Source organism: Oncorhynchus nerka, linkage group LG20 (assembly GCF_034236695.1).
Source record: "Oncorhynchus nerka isolate Pitt River linkage group LG20, Oner_Uvic_2.0, whole genome shotgun sequence".
Taxonomy (NCBI): Eukaryota; Metazoa; Chordata; class Actinopteri; order Salmoniformes; family Salmonidae; genus Oncorhynchus; species Oncorhynchus nerka.
In genome coordinates, this window is record NC_088415.1 from 29,509,639 (window position 1) to 29,535,778 (window position 26,140).

Sequence of the window (26,140 nt, forward strand, 5' to 3'; positions counted from 1 at the left end):
AATTTGTCCACAGCACCTTATCACAACACATTCAAGGATAGGCTTCAGTTAAGCTCTATTATGAAACTACCTAAAACGTCAAAGTTCCACCCCTGATTCTCAAATAGGGGACAGGGACCAAATCTAGTCCACAACATATTTTCATGTTGCTGGTTTAACATTTAGTAGATTAAGAGATAGCCATTACAATTTGTAAAGATTGTGTTACAAAAACTATTTAAATATGTGCACGCATGACAAAGTCGCTTTGGATAAAAGCGTCTCATGAAAGATGTTCGTTATATGACTCAGCGCAAGAGTTCTCTACCCCTGTTAGGGAGATGTTATGATGTTCAGGTGTTACATTGTATCAACCAATGTTTGTGTTCCATGTCATCGATTGTGCAGTCGTGCGCATCAGATCGCTATGGTCATGTTCCCCTGTTCGAACATTGCTGATGCATGCCAGATCTTACAATGATGCCTGGTTAGGTGTTTAACTTATCAACTAACCACATATGTTATAGCAATCTGGTGCACGCAACCATTGGTTGATGCATGCAACGTCTGAGCAGGGGAACACGACCATGATGTGGTTAGCTGATTTGTTCAATACCTATCCAGTCGTTGTAAGATCTGGCATGCGTGTGCAATGTTGAAGGCTTTTCAATTAGCATGAGAAACATCTCTGTCCCTATTTCAACCATAATATTCCCATTGACCTTCATGATGCTGTCTCTACAGAGCATAAGCAAGCAATAACGTTTATACTACAATCACTTAACGTCACAACGCCTATTATTGATTTACTGCCGTATACAATTTTGCTTTGACCACCAAATATGCTTACTTATTGTTGAAACCATATGGTTGGGGGAAAAATATCCACTCTTCACTTCCGTTTTTTCCATTCACCGGTATACGTTTATCGAGTTGTTGGCTTAAATATCTGTCACTCATTAATTTGAGGTTTCCTATTGGCTGGAGATCACGGGTTTAGGCGGATGTTATCGGCGTGGCACACTGTTGGGGCCGGATTGAAGGGTCGGACAGGAAAAGAGAGGGAAGGCGAGGACATCTGTAACGAAAACGGTACTAAAACGAGGAAATGTAACCTATTTATAACTTTGTTTGCTCACCTTGAAAATATATCATTTATTTAGTAAATATTTGAATGAGGCTTTAAATTTGTTTTCTGTAGGCAAGATGACATGAGGCTATAATACGAGAGACTGCTATTAGCTAACATTAGATAGCTACACTAGCTAGCATTAATGACGGAAACGAACGAACAATTGAAGTGAAAAGACTCCTTGTTTCAGACACTATCAGCCAGAGCTATCAGGTCATCATAGGCAGGTATACAGTGCTATCATCACCGTTGTGACGTTAACAACACACTGGTCTGGAAGCTAGCAACTCTTCGCACTTGCCAGTGCCTGGGCAAGATCTCTTGCTTTCCTGGGCAAGATCTCTAGCTTTCTAGCCAACTTGCTAGCCACCACTGACAAGTGACTTCATTTTCATAACCGTCGTCCACCGACCCAGCACATGTTACACTTGGGTGTTTTAAATGGGAAAATCGTTGTAACTAGCTATTTGTTTGTCCAATTAGCTAGTTAGTAGTTTGGGTGCGGCGTTTTGTTGTTGAGGCCATCCAGGTGGTGGCAAGCAGTGTCTTCTGCAGGTAGACTTCTCTTGGCTAGTTGTGATAGTGTCACTAGGTATTATGGCTAATTTCATGTGAACATGGAACAAAAAAGTCCATACATGTATTTTACTGAAATTCAGTAGTTAGGCCTAGAAAGATGGCCAGTATTGGCGGTTTTATCTGAATTTGAGTATTGGTTATTTGCGAAATAATTAACCAAGCGTTGGTTATCATAAACGTTTGGGTTTACAGGCCTCCAACAGTAATTGACTGAAAAGCACTGTGCAATGTTGCCTAACGAATCATACTGTGATACCCCTGGTTACACAGTCTGGGATTAATGCCATGCAGTTGTTTGGAAAATGTCTACATGCCAGAATGTTGAATACAATTTAATTTGAATTTACTCTACCGGTTGTCTGTGTGGTTTGTCCTTTTGCGGATAGGAATTTGAGAAAAGTATCTACAGGGAGATATAATTAAACCGACAACCATGTAAACACCTGCAAGACTTAGGGTAGTATGCATGCATTGCGGGCATGTCCTTCCGTCTTGTGCCCATGCTTCAGGTGAAGAGTAAACAATCCAGATCCACGTTTTGATGTCGGTTTAATAATACTTTCCTGTGAATAGTTTGTCAATTTTAAAGGTAGAAGGACAAAATCAGCGCACAAAGGGTAGAGTAAGTTCAAATGAAGATTATTCAACATTCTGACTTGTAAAAGGGACTGTTTGGTATTGAGTGGAAGCTTCTACACTCTGATTCGTAAGGCAATGTAGCCTCTTCGCTCCAGGAGACTTGTACACATTGGGCTCCCATCGCTGAAGGCTACATCCCTTATCCCCGAAAACATATTCATCAGCCCTTTACCTATTTCCAAGAAATTTCCCGTCACCGATGGCATCTATAGCCTAATTCGGAATGCCTTACAATGATTCTACAACGTTTTCCAGAGCTTACCAAATTCATTCCATATTTCCCTAAAGGTGCAATGGGATCACGCTGGGATCTTGCATAGCGACTATTACGGACTGAAGGGACTAGGGAGTGAGCTTCGGGGAATGTGGTTTTAAACTTATTTTACCGAAGTAGTAAACGCATTGTATAACCCATACCGACTGGTAAGGTATTCCGGGTTTATAGATCTTACTTCAGTGACATTTTTGTTTTTAGGAAATGGGTCAACCCAGAGGACTGGTAAATATGTTTTGGGGGATATGGGATGTAGCCTTCAGTGACGGTAGCCCACTGTGTACAGGTCTCCTGGAGCAAAGGGGCTACAGTGGGGTAAAAAAGTATTTAGTCAGCCACCAATTGTGCAAGTTCTCCCACTTAAAAAGATGAGAGAGGCCTGTCATTTTCATCATAGGTACACGTCAACTATGACAGACAAAATGAGAAAACAAATCCAGAAAATCACATTGTAGGATTATTAATTTATTTGCAAATTATTGTGGAAAATAAGTATTTGGTCACCTACAAACCAGCAAGATTTCTGGCTCTCACAGACCTGTAACTTCTTCTTTAAGAGGTTCCTCTGTCCTCCACTCGTTACCTGTATTAATGGCACCTGTTTGAACTTGTTATCAGTATAAAAGACACCTGTCCACAACCTCAAACAGTCACACTCCAAACTCCACTATGGCCAAGACCAAAGAGCTGTCAAAGGACACCAGAAACAAAATTGTAGACCTGCACCAGGCTGGGAAGACTGAATCTGCAATAGGTAAGCAGCTTGGTTTGAAGAAATCAACTGTGGGAGCAATTATTAGGAAATGGAAGACATACAAGACCACTGATAATCTCCCTCGATCTGGGGCTCCACGCAAGATCTCACCCCGTGGGGGCAAAATGATCACAAGAACGGTGAGCAAAAATCCCAGAACCACACGGTCAAAGGTTAATGAAATACAAATGGTATAGAGAGAAATAGTCCTATAATTCCTATAATAACTACAACTTAAAACGTCTTACCTGGGAATATTGAAGAGTCATGAACCACCAGCTTTCATATGTTCTCATGTTCTGAGCAAGGAACTTAAATGTTAGCTTTCTTACATGGCACATATTGCACTTTACTTTCTTTTCCAACACTTTGTTTTTGCATAATTTAAACCAAGTTTAACATGTTTCATTATTTATTTGAGGCTAAATTGATTTTATTGATGTATTATATTAAGTTAAAATAAATGTTCATTCAGTATTCTTGTAATTGTCATTATTACAAATACATTTTTTTTAAAATCTGATTAATCGGTACCGTCTTTTTTTGGACCTCCAATTATCGGTATCGGCGTTGAAAAATCATAATCGGTCGACCTCTAGACTAAACTGCTTGGAGTTACCCTGGATTGTAAACGGTCATGGTTAAAACATATTGATACAACAGTAGCTGATGGGGAGAAGTATGTCCATGATAAGGTGCTGCTCTACCTTCTTGACAGCACTGTCAACAAGGCAGGTCCTACAGGCCCTAGTTTTGTCTACTGTTCAGTCGTGTGGTCAGGTGCCACAAAACAAAATTGCAATTGGTTCAGAACAGGGCAGCACAGCTGGCCCTTGGATGTACACAGAGAGCTATGATTAATAATATGCATGTCAATCTCTCCTGGCTCAAAGTGGAGGAGACATTGACCTCATCACTGCTTGTATTTATGAGAGGTATTGACATGTTGAATGCACCGAGCTGTCTGTCTAAACTACTGGCACACAGCTCGGACACCCATGCATACCCCACAAGACATGCCACGAGGCCTCTTCACAGTCCCCAAGTCTAAAACAGACTAGGGAAGGTGCACAGTACTAAATAGAGCCGTGACTACAAGGAACTCTATTCCACATCAGGTAGCTCGTGCAAGCAGTAATATTAGATTTTAAAAAACACCTTATGGAACAGTGGGGACCTTGAAGCAACACAAACATATACACACACACACACAATAGCATACATATGGATTCTGTACTGTATATATGTGGTGGAGTAGGGGCCTGAGGGCACATGGTCTGTGAATGTATTATAATGTTTTTAAAATGATATAAACTGCCTTAATTTTGCCTGATCCCAGGAAGAGCTAATGGGGATCCATAATAAATACAACATTTTTACCATGAAGGCCTGATTCACGCATTCTCCTCTGAACAGTTAATGTTGATGTCTGCTACTTGAACTCTGAAGCATTTATTTTGGTTGCAATCTGAGGCTGGTAACTCTAATGAATTTATCCTCTGCAGCAGAGGTAACTCTGGGGCTTCCTTTCCTGTGACGGTCCTCATGAGAGCCAATTTCATCATAGCACTTGATCGTTTTTGCGACTGCACTTGAAGAAACTTTCAAAGTTCTTAATGTTCCATATTGATTGACCTTCATGTCTTAAAGTAATGATGGACTGTCTTTTCTCTTTGCTTATTTGAGCTGTTATTGCTATAATATGGACATTGGCTCAAACGCATTAAGAAGGAAAGAAATTCCACAAATTAACTAAGGCACACCTGTTAATTGAAATGCATTCCAGGTGACTACCTCATGAAGCTGGTTGAGAGAATGTCAAGAGTGTGCAAAGCTGTCATCAAGGCAAAGGGTGGCTACTTTGAAGAATCTCAAAAATATTTTGATTTGCATAACATTTTTGGTTACATGATTCCATATGTGTTATTTTAAAGTTTTGATGTCTTCACTATTATTCTACAATGTAGAAAATAGTTCCAAAAAAAACCTGGAATGAGGAAGTGTCCAAATTTCAAATTGTATTGGCCACATACACATGTTTAGCAGATGTTATTGCGACTGTAGCGAAATGCTTGCGCTTCTAGTTCCGACAGTGCAGCAATATCTAACAAGTAATATGTAACAATTCCACAACAAATACCTAATATACACATCTAAGTAAAGGAATGGAATAAGAATATATAAATGTATGGATGAGCAATGTCAGAGCGGCATAGGCTAAGATGCAAATAGATAGTATAGAATACAGTATATACATATGAGATGAGTAATGTAAGATATGTAAACATTATTAAAGTGACTAGTGTTCCGTTTATTAAAGTGGCCAATGATTTCAAGTCCATGTAGGCAGCACCCTCTGCTAGTGATGGCTGTTTAACAGTCTGATGGCCTTGAGAAGCTGTTTTTCAGTCTCTCAGTCCCAGCTTTGATGCACCTGTACTGACCTTTCACCCCGGTAGCGGGGTGAACAGGCAGTGGCTCGGGTGGTTGATGTACTTGATTATCTTTTTTGCCCCCGGTGATGCTTTACACGTGGTCTGCGGTTGTAAGGCCGGTTGGACGTACTGCCAAATTCTTTGAAATGACGTTGGAGGTGGCTTATGGTAGAGAAATTAACATTAAATTCTATGGCAGCAGCTCTGTCCTGCAGTCAGCATGCCAATTGCACGCTTCATCAAAACGTGGGGCATCTGTGGCGTTGTGTGACAAAACTGCACATTTTAGTGGCCTTTTATTGTTCCAAGCACAAGGTGCATCTGTGTAATGATCATGCTGTTTAATCAGCTTCTTGATATGCTACACCTGTCAGGTGGATAAATGCTAACTAACAGGCGTGGCAGGTAGCCTAATGATTAGAGCGTTGGGCCAGTAACCGAAAGGTTGCTGGATTGAATCCCCGAGCTAGCAAGGTAAAAATCTGTCGTTCTGCCCCTAAACAAGGCAGTTAACTCACTGTTCCCCGGTAGGCCGTCATTGTAAATAAGAATTTCTTAACTGACTAACCTGTTTTTATTTATTTATGTAACCTTTATTTAAACTAGGCATGTAAACCAATTTGTGCACTGCATTTGAGAGAAATAAGCTTGTTGTGCTTCTGGAAAATGTCTGGGATATTGTATTACTACATATTAATGTCGTTTTTTTTTCTACAAATTTTGATTTGCTTGGTTGTGTTGCTATATTATCACTGTGAAATACAATAGTTTTTCAATAACATTTGCCACTTTTTTTTCTGGATTTTTACATTATCTTGCAGATGGCTGCGATCCGTAAGAAGCTGGTGATCGTGGGAGATGGTGCTTGTGGGAAGACCTGTCTGTTGATAGTCTTCAGTAAAGACCAGTTCCCTGAGGTCTACGTACCTACAGTGTTTGAGAACTATGTGGCAGATATTGAGGTGGACAGTAAGCAGGTGAGATTGTACGTTTAGTTACACAGTTTGCCATCAAGACACACTTTGAAGCACCCTTTTTATGTGGATGTCCTGTGGTTTACACATTTTGATAGGTAATCATTTATTCAGAGACAATTGCAGTTTGGCCAAACAGCAGTGTAACTGTGAATATCTGCTCTCCCTGTGAGTTCTAGGTGGAACTGGCCCTCTGGGACACAGCCGGACAGGAGGACTACGACAGACTAAGGCCTCTCTCCTACCCTGACACTGACGTCATCCTCATGTGCTTTTCCATAGATAGTCCTGACAGCTTGGGTAAGACCTTGGTGACTGTAATATTCATATTTGTCATGCATGGTAAATGCAACAAATTATCGTATCACTTGCAGCAGTTTCATAAAATGATCCTGTGTCTGAAACAGAGAATATCCCAGAGAAGTGGACCCCTGAAGTAAAGCACTTCTGTCCAAATGTGCCTATCATTCTTGTGGGTAATAAGAAGGACTTGCGGAATGATGAGCACACACGTCGGGAGTTAGCAAAAATGAAGCAGGTACAGGATGTATTATGAATTCTTATTATGGAATTTCATCAAGTAGACTCATTGCCCTGATCCATTGAAGATATTGTTTTATTTAACATTGAAATTGAACAAACCATGTGCATTAGTTTTAAAGTGGTTGTGCTGCCTTATAAGCTACCTTCACTTAGTGTACTGTTGTCTAATTATACACCGGTTGAGGTTTTTGTTTTGTTCAGTTGGTTTATCCAACATGCTAGTTACGTTTTTGTTTGGCTTGTTGTAATGATTGGTGGTTTAGTATGTCACAAAGGATGCCAACCATAGAATGCCTCTGAACACGTTTCCAACTCTGACACAGGAACCAGTGAAGCCAGAGGAGGGCCGGGACATGGCTAACCGCATCAACGCGTTTGGCTACTTGGAGTGCTCAGCCAAGACGAAAGACGGTGTGAGGGAGGTGTTTGAGATGGCCACCAGGGCGGCGCTGCAGGCCAAGAAACGTGGCAAGAAGAATGCCTGTCTCCTGCTATAGAGAGCTGGGGAAAGACGGGAGGGGAGGGGTAAATAAATCAGGCCAAGGAAAATGCTGCACCCCTCTGTCTCCATCTGTGGAAGGGTCGGGGAGGTTCGAGGTGTGCAAGGGAGAAAAAGATCATTAACAAGGCCTAAGGAAATGGAGAAGGTCAAATGTAATGAAAAGGGGAGTTTACATTTTTAAGGCCAAGGTGGCCGTCAACGGCTTTCAGTATAAGATTATCGTATGGTTAAGATTTTTTATTGGGTCTTGGATGACTAGAAGGGTAAAGCAAAAAACACTATCTCTGGTAAACTTATGTCTGAGCGTGGTAGTGATCTCTGAGGGACAGGATAAGATTGGTGTTCTTGATCGGGTCAGAAACCACAGCGCTATTGGCCTGGTTCATAGAGCGGAGCATCATCAGAGAAAGGGGGGGATTCATTACATCAGAATGAATGTATGTTCTGACTCTCGGTGACCTCCTTGGCTTGCAGTGTGTCAGTGCTTGTCTTTAATTTCTGTCCAGCCATACCATAGGTGTTTATTTTCTTTGTTCTCCCTATGGATAGACTAACCCTATCCTTGTGTGGACCAGCACCTCCTATCATATTATTGGTCCAATCACATTGTTCACTTGATACAAGCAATTTTGATTTATTTAAATAGCTAAATGTTTTTATTTGCCTTTGACTATAGAATTCATATTAAAATGCATACAATAATGATACCAACTGATTTTTGTTAGTTTTATAAGCCTGTTCATAAATTGTAATGAAAAATTATTTTAGAATTTGGTTTTGTCACAAGTTGGGCTCAAGTCAGATAAAGATGTACATTTGATGTGGACTGTTAGACACGGGTTTGAAAGGGGAGTATGACTTTTGTATTAAGTGATACTAAGTTTAGCAAATTTTGGGTTTTGCAAATTTTGTATTTTCTGCTTGCAGATTGTTTTTGCCTGCATGCCAGGCTGTTATTGGGAGTGAGTTTTAAGTGTTGACCTATCTCACTCCCTCCAGTCCACCCCACACTCCATGTCTTTCTAACAACTGTTGATGATGGCTTATGGCTTATCCTATATCAGTTATGCATATTTAGCAAATCTAGTAACTTTAGAATGAAAGTTTAAGAATACAATGCAAAATGCTTAAAGTAATTCATGAATAAGATGTCAAACTATTAAATACAAGTAACTTTAAAAAGATCTCGGCCATTTGTGAGGGGGGAGGGGTGTTGTATACAAATGCATCCTCACATTTCCTCAGTCCTTTTAAATGTACTCTAAGAAAATACATTGTTATAGGGAATGATTGGTTGTATCGTTCTTTCATGTTTCATGCCTCGACACAATCACAAGAAAATTTAAGACTTACAAAACATTTCACAGAATAGATCAAGGCATCTAGGAAAAGAGGGGGTTTCCTGACCATGTCACCATTGCATAGTTTTCACTTCAGTATTTACAAAGTGTGGTGTAGTCCGGTAACAAACTCCTTAATAGGGCTCTGGAAAAAAATGACATTTGTCTTGAATCCTCTGCTGTTCTTGTTGGTGTTCAAAGAATTGACAATTGTACTACTGTTAATCTTTAGAACTATACTGAACAAAAATATAAATGCAACATGCAACAATTTAAGATTTACTGAGTAACAGTTCATATAAGGCAATCAGTCAATTCAAGTCAAAATTCATTAGGCCCTAATCTATGGATTTCAAATGACTGGGAACACAGATATGCATCTGCTGGTCACAGATACCTTAAAAAAAGTAGGGCCGTGGATCAGAAAACCAGTCAGTATCTGGTGTGACCATTTTCCTCAAGCAGCGTGACACATCTCCTTCGCATAGAGTTGATCAGGCTTTTGTTTGTGGTGTCATGAAGTTGGCCTGTGGGTAAGGTTTATGACCCCCCCATGAATACCGTTCTCCCGTCTTGACTCCTGAAGAACTCTTGAATAGCCTTTGAACAGAGAGTCTGGGAACATCAAACGGTGAGGGGAAAGGAGCCATATTTCGGTAATAGAACCAGTTGAAAATATGTGTTGGTACTTAATGAATAGGATGTCAGTTCGGTTGTCATCTGCGACATGACTGATGACAGGACGACAAACTGTATCTGGGAAAGTCTACACATTCTAGTTATCAGATTCACATGGAATTGTGCAATTTAAATGTTTGAATATGAAACTATTTGTGAAAAGATTAAATGTAATTTTTGCTTCCAAATGAGAGAATTGGGTTTTCATAAGTTAGAGCTCTGCTCAATCAGTGGCCCGCCCCTGTGAAGAGACATGGGTTATAAAGTATGAAACACACCCTTCTCTCCCTCCACTATATAAGCCCTTGACGAAAATGTAACCTTCTGTTCCGAGGACAATAGGACGACGGTCCATACATTAAAAAGGACTAACATGTCAACTACAGAACTAAGCCAACCTCAACGTGAGCTTTGGTTGTGAATGGTATGAACTTTGAACTCTTATTCACTAAAGAAGTGAGACATGCTAGCCGTTGAGTTAGCAACAGCAGCTGTAAACGTGGGCTAGGAAAGGGCAGACAACGTATCCAGTCTAACACACAACGAAGATACTACAACGTATCCAATTTACCACCAGAGACAATATTCCGAGGATAGGAAGATCCCTGTTGGCCATCATCTACGACCAACCTACCGAAGCGCAGCTCAGAATAAATATTTATTGCATTTTCCTTTTCCAAATAGGTGTTAATTTAGAATGCATAAGATACTGTATTTACGAAAGCATGGCTTCTCCCTTTGTTCCTCAGTCTTCCCGCTCTTTCACTCAAACCCAACCCCCTTTCCTTTGTGTAACCAGCCGTCATGTCGGCTCCATCCACCAGGGGCGTTTTCTGTATGACATAATTTGCATTCGGTGTATATGTAATTCTGTGTGATTAGTTAGGTATTTAGAAAATAGATGATTAAACCCAATGTTGTATTGCTGAGTCAACTTGTTAGCCAGGGTTCGTGAAGATAACCAAGAATTTACAACTTTCAGATGAGACTGAAATAAGGTGCAGATTAATATTGACTGCTATTGATGTAAAATATTACTAGGTCTTTCAGAGTTTATTCGGAAGATAAGAGCTCTATAAACACTCTTTCGTGGTGCCCCGACTTTATAGTTAATTACATTTACATGATTAGCTCAATCAGGTAATATTAATTACAGAGAAAGGATTTTATAGAATAGCATGTCATATCACTTAATCCGGCATAGCCAAAGACACGACAGTGTCCTGTGGAATGTTGTCACACTCATCTTTAATGGCTGTGCGAAGTTGCTGGATATTGGCGAAACTGACACACGCTGTCATACACTTAGATCCAGAGCATCCCAAACATGCTCAATGGGTGACATGTCTGGTGAGTATGCAGGCCATGGAAAAACTGGGACATTTTCACCTTCCACGAATTGTGTACAGATCCATGCGACATGGGGCTGTCCATTATCATGCTGAAACATGAGGTGATGGCTGCGGATGAATGGACCTCAGGATCTCGTCATGGTATCTCTGCACATCCAAATTGCCATTGATTGTGTTTGTTCGTAGTTTATGCCTGCCCAACCCATAACCCCACTGCCACCATGGGGCAGTCTGTTCACAATGACATTAGCAAACCACTCGCCCACACGACACCATACACGTGGCCTGCGTTTGTGAGGCCGGTTGGATATACTGCCAAATTCTCTATAACAACTGCTCTGGTGGACATTCCTGCAGTCAGCATGCCAACTGCACGCTCCCTAAACACTTAAGACATCTGTGGCATTGTGTTGTGTGGCCTTTTATTCTCCCCAAAAAAGGAGAAACCCTTACTAACAGGGATGTAAACAAATTTGTGCACAGAATTAGAAAGAAATCAGCTTTGAGCATATGAAACATTTCTGGGATTTTTTATTTCAGCTCATGAAACATGGGACCAACACTTAACATGTTGTGTTTATATTTTTGTTCAGTGTGTTATCCTGTGTCATTTATGTACTGATACAAACCTGTGTCGGGTTGTATGAAGGAGTGTCCGATGAAGACTAGGACCACCATGGCACAGTTGGGCTTGAAGTCATCACTGACCAGCACTTCTTTCACCTGAAAACAACACATTGTAGGCCTACTTGAATTCCTTCTTTATGGACCAGACATAAGAACCATCATGCAGGACTTGAGGTGCTCAAAAGTAGTGGTTGACCTTGTCCATTGAGTAGAGGTAGAACTCTTGTACCTCCCCTATCCTAAGCTTGAACTCAGGAGGTAGTGGCCTAGTCAAACACAAAAGGGCTTTCTGGAAACACCCCCCCCCCCATCCTCATAAGTATAGCTATGAGAGAAGACACAGGGGAAATTGAAATACTGTGGATTAGAATGTAGGCCTATGTAAAAGCATGCAAAGAGACAGCATTCTCAATGAGACACTGCAGAGTGCTTGCCACTCCTGTTGAGGCATCAATCACCTCACTGCTCACATGGCACGCAGTTTCTGGTATGTCTGCTGGGATGCAGGCCTCCTGCTCACACTCCTTGATAAGGGTGTTTTCACACTGATACCTGCTACTAGACCCCCAGCTGCATGAAAATATGGTGGACGAGCATTATAAGCCAGTTTGCCATTCACTGAAAATATGTAAAATATCAAATCAACAAGTGCTGACCAGGATGTCCAGTTTTACAGGGTAGGTATGCTTGGTCATGGATCATCATCCCACCCACCTCCTGAGTTCCCCATTTTCATCCTGACAGTACCCATTAATATGGACTCCATACCGTTTCACTCCAAAAAGGCATACAAAGACAATGTTAATGGGGCATGCAATGGCAGGGAAAACACTAGTATTGTTTTCTATTGTTATTGTGTAGGCAAGGCCTTACTTGTGGCCGATATCTACATACACATTAACTACGTACAGCCAAATATATTTAAACTCAGTCTTTCACAATTCCTGACATTTAATCCTAGTAATAATTCCCTGTCTTAGGTCAGTTAGGATCACCACTTTATTTTAAGAATGTGAAATGTCAGAATAATAGTAGAGAGACTGATTTATTTCAGCTTTTATTTCTTTCATCACGTTCCTAGTGGGTCAGAAGTTTACATACACTCAATTAGTATTTGGTAGCATTGCCTTCAAATTGTTAAACTTGGGTCAAACGTTTCAGGCAGCCTTCTACAAGCTTCCCACAATAAGTTGGGTGAATTTTGGCCCATTCCTCCTGACAGAACTGGTGTAACTGAGTCAGGTTTGTAGGCCTACTTGCTCGCACACTCTTTTTCAGTTCTGCCCACAGATTTTCTTTAGGATTGAGGTCAGGGCTTTGTGATGGCCACTCTAATACCTTAACTTTGTTGTCCTTAAGCCATTTTGCCACAACTTTGGAAGTACGCTTGTGGTCATTGTCCATTTGGTAGACCCATTTGCGACCAAGCTCTAACTTTTTGACTGATGTCTTGAGATGTTGCTTCAATATATCCACATAATTTTCCTGCCTCATGATGCTATCTATTTTCTGAAATGCACCAGTCCCTCCTTCAGCAAAGCACCCCTACAACATGATGCTACCACCCCCGTGCTTCACGGTTGGGATGATGTTCTTCGGCTTGCAAGCCTCCCCCCTTTTCCTCCAAACATAACAAAGGTCATTATGGCCAAACAGTTCTATTTCGTCAGACCAGAGGACATTTCTCCAAAAAGTACGATCTTTGTCCCCATGTGCAGTTGCAAACCGTAGTCTGGCTTTTTTATGGAGCAGTGGCTTCTTCCATGCTGAGCAGCCTTTCAGGTTATGTAGATATAGGACTCATTTTACTGTGGATATAGATACTTTTGTACCTGTTTCCTCCAGCATCTTCACAAGATCCTTTGCTGTTGTTCTGGGATTGATTTGCACTTTTCGCACCAAAGTACATTTATCTCCAGGAGACAGAACGTGTCTCCTTCCTGAGTGGTATGGCGGCTGTGTGGTCCATTGTGTTTATACTTGCGTACTCTTTTTTGTACAGATGAATGTGGTACCTTCAGGCGTTTGGAAATTGCTCCCAAGGATGAACCAGACTTGTGGAGGTCTACAATTTTTATTCTGAGGTCTTGGCTGATTTCTTTTCATTTTCCCATGATGTCAAGCAAAGAGGCACTGAGTTTGAAGGTTGGCCTTGAAATACATCCACAGGTACACCTCCAATTGACTCAAATGGTGTCAATTAGCCTATCTGAAGCTTCTAAAGCCATGACATAATTTTCTGGAATTTTCCATGCTGTTTAAAGGCACAGTCAACTTAGTGTATGTAAACTTGTGACCTCACTGGAATTGGGATACAGTGAATTATAAGTGAAATAATCTGTCTGTAAACAATTGTTGTAAAAATGACTTGTGTCATGCACAAAGTAGATGTCCAAACCGACTTGCCAAAACTATATTTTGTTAACAAGAAATTTGTGGAATAGTTGAAAAATTAGTTTTAATGACTCCAACCTAAGTGTATGTAAACTTCCCACTTCAACTGTACATATCCCAACCAGAAGCCATTGGTTACAGGCAACATACGCATCAAGCTAAAGGCTAGAGCTGCCGCTTTCAAGGAGCGGGAGACTAATCCTGAGGCTTATAAGAAATCCCGCTATGCCCCCAGACGAACCATCAAACAAGCAAAGCGTCAATACAGGATTAAGATTGAATCCTACTACACCAGCTCTGACGCTCGTCGGATGTGGCAGGGCTTGAAAACTATTATGGGCTACAAAGGGAAACCCAGACGTGAGCTGCCCAGTGACGCGAGCCTACCAGACGAGCTAAATGCCTTTTATGCTTGCTTCGAGGCAAGCAACACTGAAGCATGCACGAGAGCCCCAGCTGTTCTGGATGACTGTGTGATAACGCTCTCGGTAGTCGATGTGAACAAAACCTTTAAACAGGTCAACATTCAAAAAGCCGCTGGGCCAGACGGATTAACAGGACGTGTACTCAAAGCATGCGCGGACCAACTGTCAAGTGTCTTCACTGTCATTTTCAACCTCTCCCTGACCGAGTCTGTACCTACATGTTTCAAGCAGACCACCATAGTCCCTGTGCCCAAGGAAGCAAATGTAACCTGCCTAAATGATTAAAGCCCCGTAGCACTCACATCAGTAGCCATGAAGTGCTTTGAAAGGCTGGTCATGGCTCACATCAACAGCATCCTCCTGGACCCCCTAGACCCACTCCAATTCACATACAACAGATCCACAGATGACAAAATCTCATTTGCACTCCACACCTCCCTTTCTCACCTGGACAAAATGAACACTTATGTGAGAATGCTGTTCATCGACTACAGCTCAGCGTTCAACACCATAGTGCCCACGAAGCTAATCACTAAGCTAAGGACTCTGGGACTAAACACCTCCCTCTGCAACTGGATCCTGGACCCCCTGACGGGCCGCCCTCAGGTGGTAAGAGTATGTAACAATACGTCTGCCACGCTGATCCTTAACACTGGGGCCCCTCAGGGGTGTGTATTTAGTCCCTTCCTGTATTCCCTGTTCACCCACAACTGCGTGGCCAAACACAACTCCAACACCATCATTAAGTTTGCTGATGACACAACAGTGGTAGGCCTGATCCCCGACAACAATGAGACGGCCTATAGGGAGGTCAGAGAACTGGCAGTATGGTGCCAGGACAACAACTTCTCCCTCAATGTGAGCAAGACAAAGGAGCTGATCGTGGACTACAGGAAAAGGCGGGCCGAACAGGCCCCCATTAACATCGACAGGGCTGTAGTGGAGCGGATCGAGAGTTTCAAGTTCCTTGGTGTCCACATCACCAACGAACTGTCATGGTCCAAACATACCAACACAGTCATGAAGACAAAACCTTTTCCCCCTCAGCAGACTGAAAAGATTTGGCATGGGCCCCCAGATCCTCAAAAGGTTCTACAGCTGCATAATCGAGAGCATCCTGACCGGTTGCATCCCCGCCTGGTATGGCAACTGCTCGGCATCTGACCGTAAGGCGCTACAGAGGCTAGTACAAATGGCCCAGTACATCACTGGGGCCAAGCTTCCTGCCATCCAGGACCTATATAATAGGCAGTGTCAGAGGAAAGCCCAGAAAATTGTCAGAGACTCCAGTCACCCAAGTTATAGACTGTTTTCTTTGCTACTGCACAGCAAGCGGTACTGTAGCGCCAAGTCTAGGACCAAAAGGCTCCTCAACAGCTTCTACCCCAAGCCATTAGACTGCTGAACAATTCATAAAAACAATTGACATTGAACCCCCCCCCCCCCCACTTGTACACTGCTGCTACTCGCTGTTTGTTTGTTACCCTATGCATAGTCACTTCGCCCCCACCTACATGTACAGATTACCTCAACTAGCCTATACCCCTGCACACTGACTCGGTACCGGTGCCCCCTGTAAATAGCCTCATTATTGTTATTCTTATTGTGTTACTTTTTATTATTACTTTTTATCTTAGCCTACTTGGTAAATATTTTCTTCTTCTTGAACTGCACTGTTGGTTAAGGGCTTGTAATTAAGCATTTTACGGTAAAGTCTACACTTGCTGTATTCGGCGCATGTGGCAAATAAAGTTTGATTTGAGATCTCTCCATACACATTAGTGGAGAGTCGCAGACTCTGGGCATTACTTCATAATTCTATAGAAGAGGCACAAATATATCATTTTAAGTGTATAAATGTCAAATTTCTGAGTTTGGTTTAATTCTCAGAGTATATTATAGTACACATTCCCTCTCATCTCATCACTCCATCCTATCACATTTCTGAGTTTGGTTTAATTCTCAGAGTATATTATAGTACACTTTCCCTCTCATCTCATCTCATCTCTCCATCCTTTCAAGACGGTCAGTGAGCCTTCCCTCCGAAGTGACAGAATCTACAGCCTCTGACCTAAAGGAGTCAAATTTTTGGCACAGACTAATAGCGCCGCCGTGTGGTGGATTGAAGAGGTTGGAAATGTACTCAAAATGGACGCCACTTTTGCAAGGCACCCGACCAACTTGCTCTCCTCCCACCCCAAACCGAAGGAAAGTGGTGCGACTGGAGCCTGGGTAACACAATCAAATGTTGCCTTCTAGAGAGATGCGTTGTAGTATAGGCTAGAATGATAACTAGTAGTAAATTCGCTATTAAACACACATAGCTAGCCACAGCTTGTGATTCCCTCCCATATACCACAATAGTTTCACTCTAAACTGGCGAATAAAAGTTATTCATTCCGCGAAACACCTGGAGCATTTGATCATTCCGGGTAGTCATGATTTATTTTTACCTTGGTTGCTTCCACGAGTTCAATGCTATTACGAATGGTACAATTTAGACAACAATATGTTATGATTTCATTAGCTAGTAATATTTTCAATGTGGTGAATCTGATGTTGCCTACGTCAGATATTATCTCATCAGCGCATTGATTTGGCACAAAACCAGTGACGAATATAAACATTGTGCAAAAGACGCGCATGATTCGATACATCTCCATTGGTTGAAACCAGCTTCTGTAGCAGATGCGTTCTCGGATGCCCTCTGTTTATTTGGACTTTTTCACATGGGCTCTGTCCTGTAAACCCACCCAAGAAATGAAGATACTTAAACATTTCCATAACATATTTAAGCAATAAGGCACGAGGGGTGTGGTATAGGGCCAATATAGCACGGCTAAGGGCTGTTCTTATGCATGAAGCATCGCGGAGTGTATATTGGCCATATACCAGAAACCCCCGAGGTGCCTTATTGCTAATTATAAACTGATTACCAACGTAATTAGAACAGTAAAAATAAATGTTTTCTCATACCCGTGGTATAAGGTCTGATATACCACCGCTGTCAGCCAATCAGCATTCAGGGCTCGTACTAATGTGAGATATTTAACCTCTGTGTGTGTGTGTGTTTCACACAATGATAAAGTGATACCTGGTGTTAACCCCTGCAAATCTTGGAATTTGTCACTTATCTCAAGAGCCTTACCAGGCCTATATTGTGCCCTTTATACAGCAATGACCCATTGTGCTATGGGATCTTGGTGGTAGTAGCAAATATTCAAACGATAACTTTGAAGACCGAAGTGGAGAAGGGTTCCATGTGAACAGCAGTTGAACATGGGTCAGTCGGTCCTAAGAGATGGGCGAACGCCGTTCGGAAGGGAGGGGTGATGGCCTCCGTCGCTATTCCTTTGTTCTACAATACAATGCAATTCAATACAATAACATACAATACAATGGTGATAAGCAATCCTGTTGATATCAATTTGTTTGAATTGAAGACTCATCTGGATTACTGAAAATCTTTCTTTATTGAAAATATACAGTATTGTGGAGAAGAGTGTTTCCTCCCCTAGGTTAAAATTTCAAATAAAATATTATAGGATTATGGGGGGTTAAATCAATTTGTAGTTCAGAAATTCACTTCAAGGACATAACAAGACCTATTATCTTTAAGGTCCCTTAATAATGCTATGGATAAAAACTAGACCACATTCAAGATGTCAACCAAGGCCGATACACATTGAGGATATAACACATGTTTAGTGGTAGATGGAGCCAAGCAGAAAGAGGTTTTTATTTCAATGTTGTCCAACGTATTCAGGCAATAATGTGATGGTCAGAGCTAAGAGGAGGTATGAGTATTTTCCCGGGCTGAGAGTCCATGAATCTTTGGAGTCCTTTACTCAACCCCCTTCATGAATTCCAGGAACTCTGTGGAAGAGAATGACACCCACAGCTCATGATGGACAATTTCTTATTGACTGCCTGGATTTGAACTGTGAAATGTTTTGAATGGATTACCTAGACGAGTGTCATTGGTACATGTAGCTGACAAAAACAAACTAACAATTACACATTCTGGAAGTCCCAGCCTGATCTTTTGTCTAAAATTATTACTGTTGGACCTCTTGTCTTACCATCATAATCAATCTTTCCGTCATTATTTTTGTCTCCATCCTTCATGAGCTCTTCGATGTCATCTTCAGTGATGGCCTCTCCAGTTGACTCCAGCATGGTTTTCAGCTCCTCCAAATCAATGTAGCCATCTCCGTTTCTGTAAGCAGCATCAATGAGTACACATATCCCTGACAACATTGATATTACTTTTTTAGTTTTCTATATTTTTGTCTTTATAGGTTCTTGGCAGAGTAAGCACAAATGTTTTTTGGCAGCCACTTTGCTTGATATTAGCCTTACTTGTCGAACATGCGGAAAAGTTCAGCCAACTCTTCCTCTGATTTTCCTTTGCTCTCCTCCTTCATGCAGCGCACCATCATCACCAGGAACTCATCAAAGTCTACTGTCCCGCTACCTGTAACCCCCCCAACGCGCGCGCACACACACACACACACACACACACACACACACACACACACACACACACACACACACACATAAACACACACACACACACACACACACACACACACACACACACACACACACACACACACACACACACACACACACAGTGTCTTAATGCTGAAACATAGTAATGTGATGACTTCAAAATTAACATTTCATACCAGTCTGAAAACTATGTATGAACCACTCCTCAGGCTACCTGACCTAATGACTTTGCCTAAGGTTAATTCATATTGAAGTGAGGGGATGTAGTAATGTGTGTTGATATGTTTGTATCCATGGTGACGCACCATCCTCATCCACCTCATCTATCATCTCCTGCAGCTCCTCTGGGGTGGGGTTCTGCCCCAGCATTCTCATCACTTTCCCCAACTCCTTGGTGCTGATGCAGCCGTCCTCTGCACCCTGACATGCAATGTCAAAGGCTGCCTTAAACTCTGTGGGGACATAGTGGTGAGAAGCAGATTAAATGGATCTTATGGGTATTACTAGTGCTTCTCCACAGATATGAATGATGCAAAATTACAAAATTACAAAAACCAAGACTCACCATTTTTCTGCTCTTCTGTTAAGTTCTCAACCTGAAGGGAACAGTAGGGATAGTTACATATTGTATGCAATTTACTCACGTTGATAGACATGGTATGGTACTTTTGAACTCATCTTAGTCTACTTTATCTGCCTAAATTATGCAGATTGGTTTGCCTCTTTGACATTTATGTTTGAAAAATTGACGACTCATAGTTGGACCACACTGGAGGCCATTGGTGGCCATTTCCTCATTGTCTTGTCTCTCTTCACCTTGGTATGCAGTCAGCCCTGAGCCCTCACAGTGTGTAATATATTCCATCAGTACCCCAGCCCCTTCTCCCTCTTGTTGAACTCAGCCCAAAACCTGTGGAGCACAGCCCCCTACCCATGGTGCAGTCTGACTGAAATGTCACGCTGCTTTCTTCACCTCCTATTCTTGTATTGTGGCGAGGGGGGCTCTGGCACAGATTCTGCTGACAGACATTTGTTTGAGCCGACAGCTGTCTACTCTCTTCCTCTTCCTAACTGTCCTTTGTTCTATGTTGTCAGGCAGAGAAATGCCAGAAATCCCATCTAACCTCACATTACGTCATCTGGGTACTCAGAAAAGATAATGCTGAGCTCAAATGTTCATAATGTCATGGCAATGAGATTTTTGTTGTGCAGTTCACATTTAATCGACCTTTTCAGAATAGCTGTCCTCATAGAACATGGCCAACTTTGTGTTTAACCTTGATGAATCTTGGCACTTGTTAGTTGTTCATTCAAAAGATACAATGTTGAATTTCCATTGACTTTACAACTCTCTTGGTGAGATCATTTATTCATACACTGTGAACTCTAATTTTAGAAGGACAATGACCTTTTCTCAGAGGGACAATAATGGTCAACACATTCAGAAAAGTTCTGCTGGCCCTTCTTGATTACTCTCCTCTATAAAAAGATGGTGTTGAATGACACTTTCACATGAGTTGCTTTCCCATCGTATGACCATGTTTAGTTGGGTCTTGACACTCAATATTACTGCACTTACTTTGACCAATCAACGTCAAGGTGGGAACATGTCTATGTGACTACCAATCCCTTTCCTTTGACGAGTACTTGGTTTGTCAAAGGTACCTTGGGTATACTGAAATCATAATTAACAACTCGGTAGCTCTCGTGAAATATATCTTGAATTGAGGTTGACTGGTAAAACCATTTCTCGCTTCTCACAGCTCTTGAACGCGGATTAGGGCTTTTTGACATCATCAACGTCTAATTCAGTTGAACAACTAGAGATGACTTTCCTCAGGGCCCATTAACCTCTATTCACCTCTGGCTTGTGTCCAGAGAGTGTGTACTGTAAATATAATGTGAGCTGGAGCATATAGCCATTGTGTGAAATGTGTTAAACAGAACACCACAGTCATGACGGGCTGTTATTTTCACATATTCATGTTGACCTTGTGCCTCAACAGATATACCCCCGTCCACAACCTGAGCCAACAAACCGGCAAGAAAAGGCACGTGATTTCATAACAGTGCCTTGATTTTTACTCAGCCGCAGTACACCCAGGTACGCCAATGAATGAAGATTGAGATCATTAGTCCCTCCTTCCTCCCTAGTATATCAGATGAAGACTCCTAGCTGACCTCAGCCAATTGATTCTAACTGTAATGTGAATGTGCGGTGAAAAAGACGGTCTATTATCCCAGACAAAAACCATCTGGCATCCTCCTGTGTCAACTGACCCCCAACCTGCAGGTTTTGTCCCTGTGTCTGTACTCACCGCTGCTTTGTATACATCATCCATGGCTGCTGCTTGTCTCTGTCTCAGTCACTGGAACACACTGACGCTCCCACAAACGCCTCAGACACAGGACAAAGGATAGAAGCAACACCTGCCCCAGCCTTTATTGTTAGGGGCGTGTGGTGTTTAAAAAAACTTCTGACCCTCTCTTTGCGTCATCCCACTGTTCTCATCAGAAGAGAGAGAGAGAGAGTGAGAACTATAAATAGAGGACGAACCGAGATGGTCCAACAATAGGAGAGCCTAGGCCACAGCACCTAAATTGGTGATATTTATTGTCTCCAAGCTAGATCTGGAGCAAACGGAGCAAATGTTTTTTTTAAGGATATCAAATCAATACACTTCTTTGTATTTCCCCCTGCGGTTGTTCTGGACATAAAAGCATTTTTTTGGTGAAAAATAATGATATTTCACAGACAAGATTTTGTGTTTGTTGGGGATTTGGTGGCCTTTCTACACTGTGGTCTATGGGGAAAGAATCAGTGTCTTCCAGCAGGGATCCTGTACTTCTTATGTGTTGTACCTGCACCTTTATCTCTCATTCGGCTATGGAGATAATAGTGTATGAAGTTTTGTGCCAACAAAAAAGGGGTTAAATATGTGTCATAAAAATATACAGTTGAAGTCGAAAGTTTACATACACTTAGGTTGGAGTCATTAAAAATCAACCACTCTTAAGGGCGCTGCAGCGCCAGCTGTGCCACCAGAGACTCTGGGTTCGCGCCCAGGCTCTGTCGTAACCGGCCGCGACCGGGAGGTCCGTGGGGCGACGCACAATTGGCCTAGCGTCGTCCGGGTTAGGGAGGGGTTGGCCGGTAGGGATATCCTTGTCTCATCGCGCACCAGCGACCCCTGTGGCGGGCCGGGCGCAGTGCGCGCTAACCAAGGTTGCCAGGTGCACTGTGTTTCCTCCGACACATTGGTGCGGCTGGCTTCCGGGTTGGATGCGCGCTGTGTTAAGAAGCAGTGCGGCTTGGTTGGGTTGTGTATCGGAGGACGCATGACGCAACCTTCGTCTCTCCCGAGCCCGTACGGGAGTTGTAGCGACGAGACAAGATAGAAGCTACTAAACAATTGGATACCACGAAATTGGGGAGAAAAATTCAAATGAAAAAATAAATAATAAATCAACCACTCAACAAATGTCTTGTTAACAAACTATAGTTTTGGCAAGTCTGTTAGGACATCTACTTTGTGCATTATAATTCACTGTATCACAATTCCAGTGGGTTAGAAGTTTACATACACTAAGTTGACTGTGCCTTTAAACAGCTTGGAAAATTCTTTAGAAGCTTCTCATAGGCTGATTGAAATCATTTGAGTCAATTGGAGGTGTAGCTGTGGCTGTATTTCAAGGCCTACCTTCAAACTCAGTGCCTTATTGCTTGACATCATGGGAAAATCAAAAGAAATCAGCCAAGACCTCAGGATAAAAATTGTAGACCTCCACAAGTCTGGTTCATCCTTGGGAACAATTTCCAGTTGCCTGAAGGTACCACGTTCATCTGTACAAATAAGAGTACGCAAGTATAAACACCATGGGACCACACAGCCGTCATACCACTCAGGAAGGAGACACGTTCTGTCTCCTGGAGATGAACATACTTTGGTGCGAAAAGTGCAAATCAATCCCAGAACAACAGATAAGGATCTTGTGAAGATGCTGGAGGAAACAGGTATAAAAGTATCTACATACACAGTAAAATGAGTCCTATATCGACATAACCTGAAAGGCTGCTCAGCATGGAAGAAGCCACTGCTCCAAAACCGCCATAAAAAAGACAGACTACGGTTTGCAACTGCACATGGGGACAAAGATCATACTTTTTGGAGAAATGTCCTCTGGTCTGATGAAATAGAACTGTTTGGCCATAATGACCATTGTTATGTTTGGAGGAAAAAGGGGGACGCTTGCAAACCGAAGAACACCATCCCAACCGTGACGCACGGGGGTGGCAGCATCATGTTGTGGGGGTGCTTTGCTGCAGGAGGAACTGGTGCACTTCACAAAATAGATGGAATCATGAGGGAGGAAAATTATGTGGATATATTGAGGCAACATCTCAAGACATCAGTCAGGAAGTTAAAGCTTGGTCTCAAATGGGTCTTCCAAATGGACAATGACCCCAAGCATACTTCCAAAGTTGTGGCAAAATGGCTTAAGGACAACAAAGTCAAAGTATTGGAGTGGCCATCACAAAGCCCTGACCTCAATCCTATAGAACATTTGTGGGCAGAACTGAAAAAGCACTTGAGAGCAAGGTGGCCTACAAACCTGACTCAGTTACACCAGCTCTGTCAGGAGGAATGGGACAAAATTCACCCAAGTTATTGTGGGAAGCTTGTGGAAGGCTACCCGAAATGTTTGACCCAAGTTAAACAATTTAAAGGCAATGCTACCAAATACTACTTGAGTGTATGTACACTTCTGACCCACTGGGAATGTGATGAAAGAAATTAAAGCTGAAATAAAAGCTGAAATAAATAAATCATTATTCTGACATTTCACATTTCTAAAATAAAGTGGTGATCCTAACTGACCTAAGACAGGGAATTTTTACTCAGATTAAATGTCCGGAATTTTGAGAAAAAAAACGGAATTTAAATGTATTTGGCTAAGGTGTATGTAAACTTCCAACTTCAACTGTATATATTTCCTGAGCTTTGTTATATTTTCTTCAAACCCTTATTCGTAATGATTTATTTTTTAAATGTTTGTTTAGCCATATATGAATGTATTATTCAATGGGTTCCCATGGTGCCTTTACAAAGAATTCATACCCCTTGACTTATTCCACATTTTGTTGTGTTATAGCCTGAATTCAAAATGGAATAAATTATATATATTTTTCTCAGCCATCTACACACAATACTCCATAAGAGCAAAGTAAAACATGTTTTTGGAAATGTAGCACATTTTTAGGAAATGAAATACAAGAATATCTCATTTAGATAAGTATTCACAACCCTAAGTCAAAACTTTGTAGAAGCACCTTTGGCAGCAATGACATCTGTGAGTCTTTCTGGGCAAGTCTCTAAGAGCTGTCCATACCTGGATTGTTCAACATTTGCCCATTATTTTTTTCAAATTTCTTAAAGCTCTGTCAAAATTGTTGTTTATCATTGCTAGACAACCATATTCAGGTCTTGCCAGATTTAAGTCAAAACTGTAACTTGGCCACTCAGGAACATTCACTGTCTTCTGGTAAGAAGATTTGGCCTTGTGTTTTAGGTTTTAGGTTATTATCCTTATTTCATCTCCCAGTATCTGTTGGAAAGCAGACTGAACCAGGTTTTCCTCTAGGATTTTGCCTGTGCTTAGCTCCATTCCATTTGTTTTTTATCCTGAAAAACTCCCCAGTACTTAACGATTACCAGCATACTCATAACATGATGCAGCCACCACTATGCTTGAAAATATGGAGAGTGGTACTCAATAATGTGTTGTATTGGATTGGCCAATTTCTTTGCAGTGTTACTTTAGGTTCTTGTTGCAAAGAGAAGGCATGTTTTGGAATATTTTTATTCTGTACAGGTTTTCTTCTTTTCACTCTGTCAATTAGGTTAGTATTGTGCCTTGACAAGGCAGTGTAGTAGACTAGTTTTACTAGTGTCTTATGGTTTTACTAGTGTCTTATGGTAGACCATTCCATTCTTGTGGGCCAGCTAAGGCGTATTGGTGTCTCTTAGGGGTCTTTGGTCTGGTTGGCTAACTACCTCAAAGTGTGCAGTGTGTAAAGTCAGAAAATCTGCTGTCTCAGCCACTGCCTGTCAAGTGGCAGAGTGGTTGTGTGGTTGACTTGTTCTGTGTGATTCCCTCATCGGGTAATAATGATTAACTGTGCTACAACAGTGAAGCCCTGCCTATCGTAACCTGTATTAATGTCCTCAAAATACACCATGTCAACACAGAGGCATCAAATATACATTTCATTTTAATTGTTTAAACTCTTCATATTCTGTAATCGTCAAAGATTTTTTTTAAAGCAATCATATTAACATTGGAGTGTATTGGTCTGTACATTCCCTAGATTCTTGATAATCCTATATAGATGTATAATATGTTTATGACATATATACAGCGAACTGGTAAAATCAGCAAAGAAAGAGGCAGGTGGAGTCATTATGACAACAGATACTGTACATAGATGAATCTATTTTGGATGCTTTGTGTCCTTGACTGGAAATAGTGCGCCTGCACCAACATTTCAGCTGTCAGAGAGAGAGAGAGAGAGAGAGAGAGAGAGCATATGGTATGGTGATAAATCTGCTATTGTCTGCCAGCTGGATTACAGGTCAAAGGTCAAATTTCTTATTCTGACCTAAAATATATAGACTGTAAATGATGGTTATATTTCTGGAGATAAGTGACCACAAACTGCACTGAGGCAAACTGGTTATGTCAGTTTCTTCACATAACATGTGTGTGAATATATGTTTGATGTGATCATCATTTCTTTGAATGTAGTGAGGTTTCAGGTTTCTTTGTGTCTTGAGCCAAGATAAGCTTCATATGGCTGTATTTATTGTAACTCTGTCATAAATGGTAAAACATTTCTGAAAGTGCTATGCCAGACCTTGAGTAAAAATACTATTTTGAAAGGTGTGTGGCAAATGTGACTAATTATAATGAGGATGGATGGATTCAGTTACTGGATT

The 26,140-nt window shown here is 41.6% G+C and overlaps 2 protein-coding genes and 1 pseudogene across 4 annotated transcripts; 1 reads left to right on the forward strand and 2 right to left on the reverse strand.

The window, feature by feature from the left end:
- The first annotated feature begins 961 nt into the window (after window positions 1–961).
- Window positions 962–8,993, forward strand: LOC115102233 (rho-related GTP-binding protein RhoA-C). Of its 3 annotated transcripts, none has more exons than XM_029621934.2 (5): window positions 962–1,071; window positions 6,614–6,769; window positions 6,946–7,066; window positions 7,174–7,304; window positions 7,633–8,993. In XM_029621934.2, exons 2-5 carry the CDS (start codon window positions 6,614–6,616, stop codon window positions 7,804–7,806), a joined length of 582 nt encoding a protein of 193 aa, XP_029477794.1. In that variant the 5' UTR covers window positions 962–1,071; the 3' UTR covers window positions 7,807–8,993. The 3 variants fall into 3 exon arrangements, with proteins under 3 accessions (XP_029477794.1, XP_029477795.1, XP_064861450.1); XM_029621935.2 differs by having other exon boundaries at window positions 1,015–1,089; XM_065005378.1 differs by lacking the exon at window positions 962–1,071 and adding an exon at window positions 3,258–3,497.
- Window positions 8,994–11,778: 2,785 nt separating this feature from the next.
- LOC115101883 (uncharacterized) lies at window positions 11,779–17,067 on the reverse strand (annotated as a pseudogene).
- Window positions 17,068–18,081: 1,014 nt separating this feature from the next.
- LOC115102235 (troponin C, slow skeletal and cardiac muscles-like) lies at window positions 18,082–21,571 on the reverse strand. Its single transcript, XM_029621938.2, has 6 exons — window positions 21,461–21,571; window positions 19,708–19,738; window positions 19,448–19,594; window positions 18,990–19,104; window positions 18,710–18,846; window positions 18,082–18,503 (listed from the first exon to the last, which is right to left on the reverse strand). The coding sequence occupies exons 1-6, from the start codon at window positions 21,482–21,484 to the stop codon at window positions 18,472–18,474; spliced, it is 486 nt and encodes a 161-aa protein (XP_029477798.1). The 5' UTR covers window positions 21,485–21,571; the 3' UTR covers window positions 18,082–18,471.
- Window positions 21,572–26,140: the final 4,569 nt, after the last annotated feature.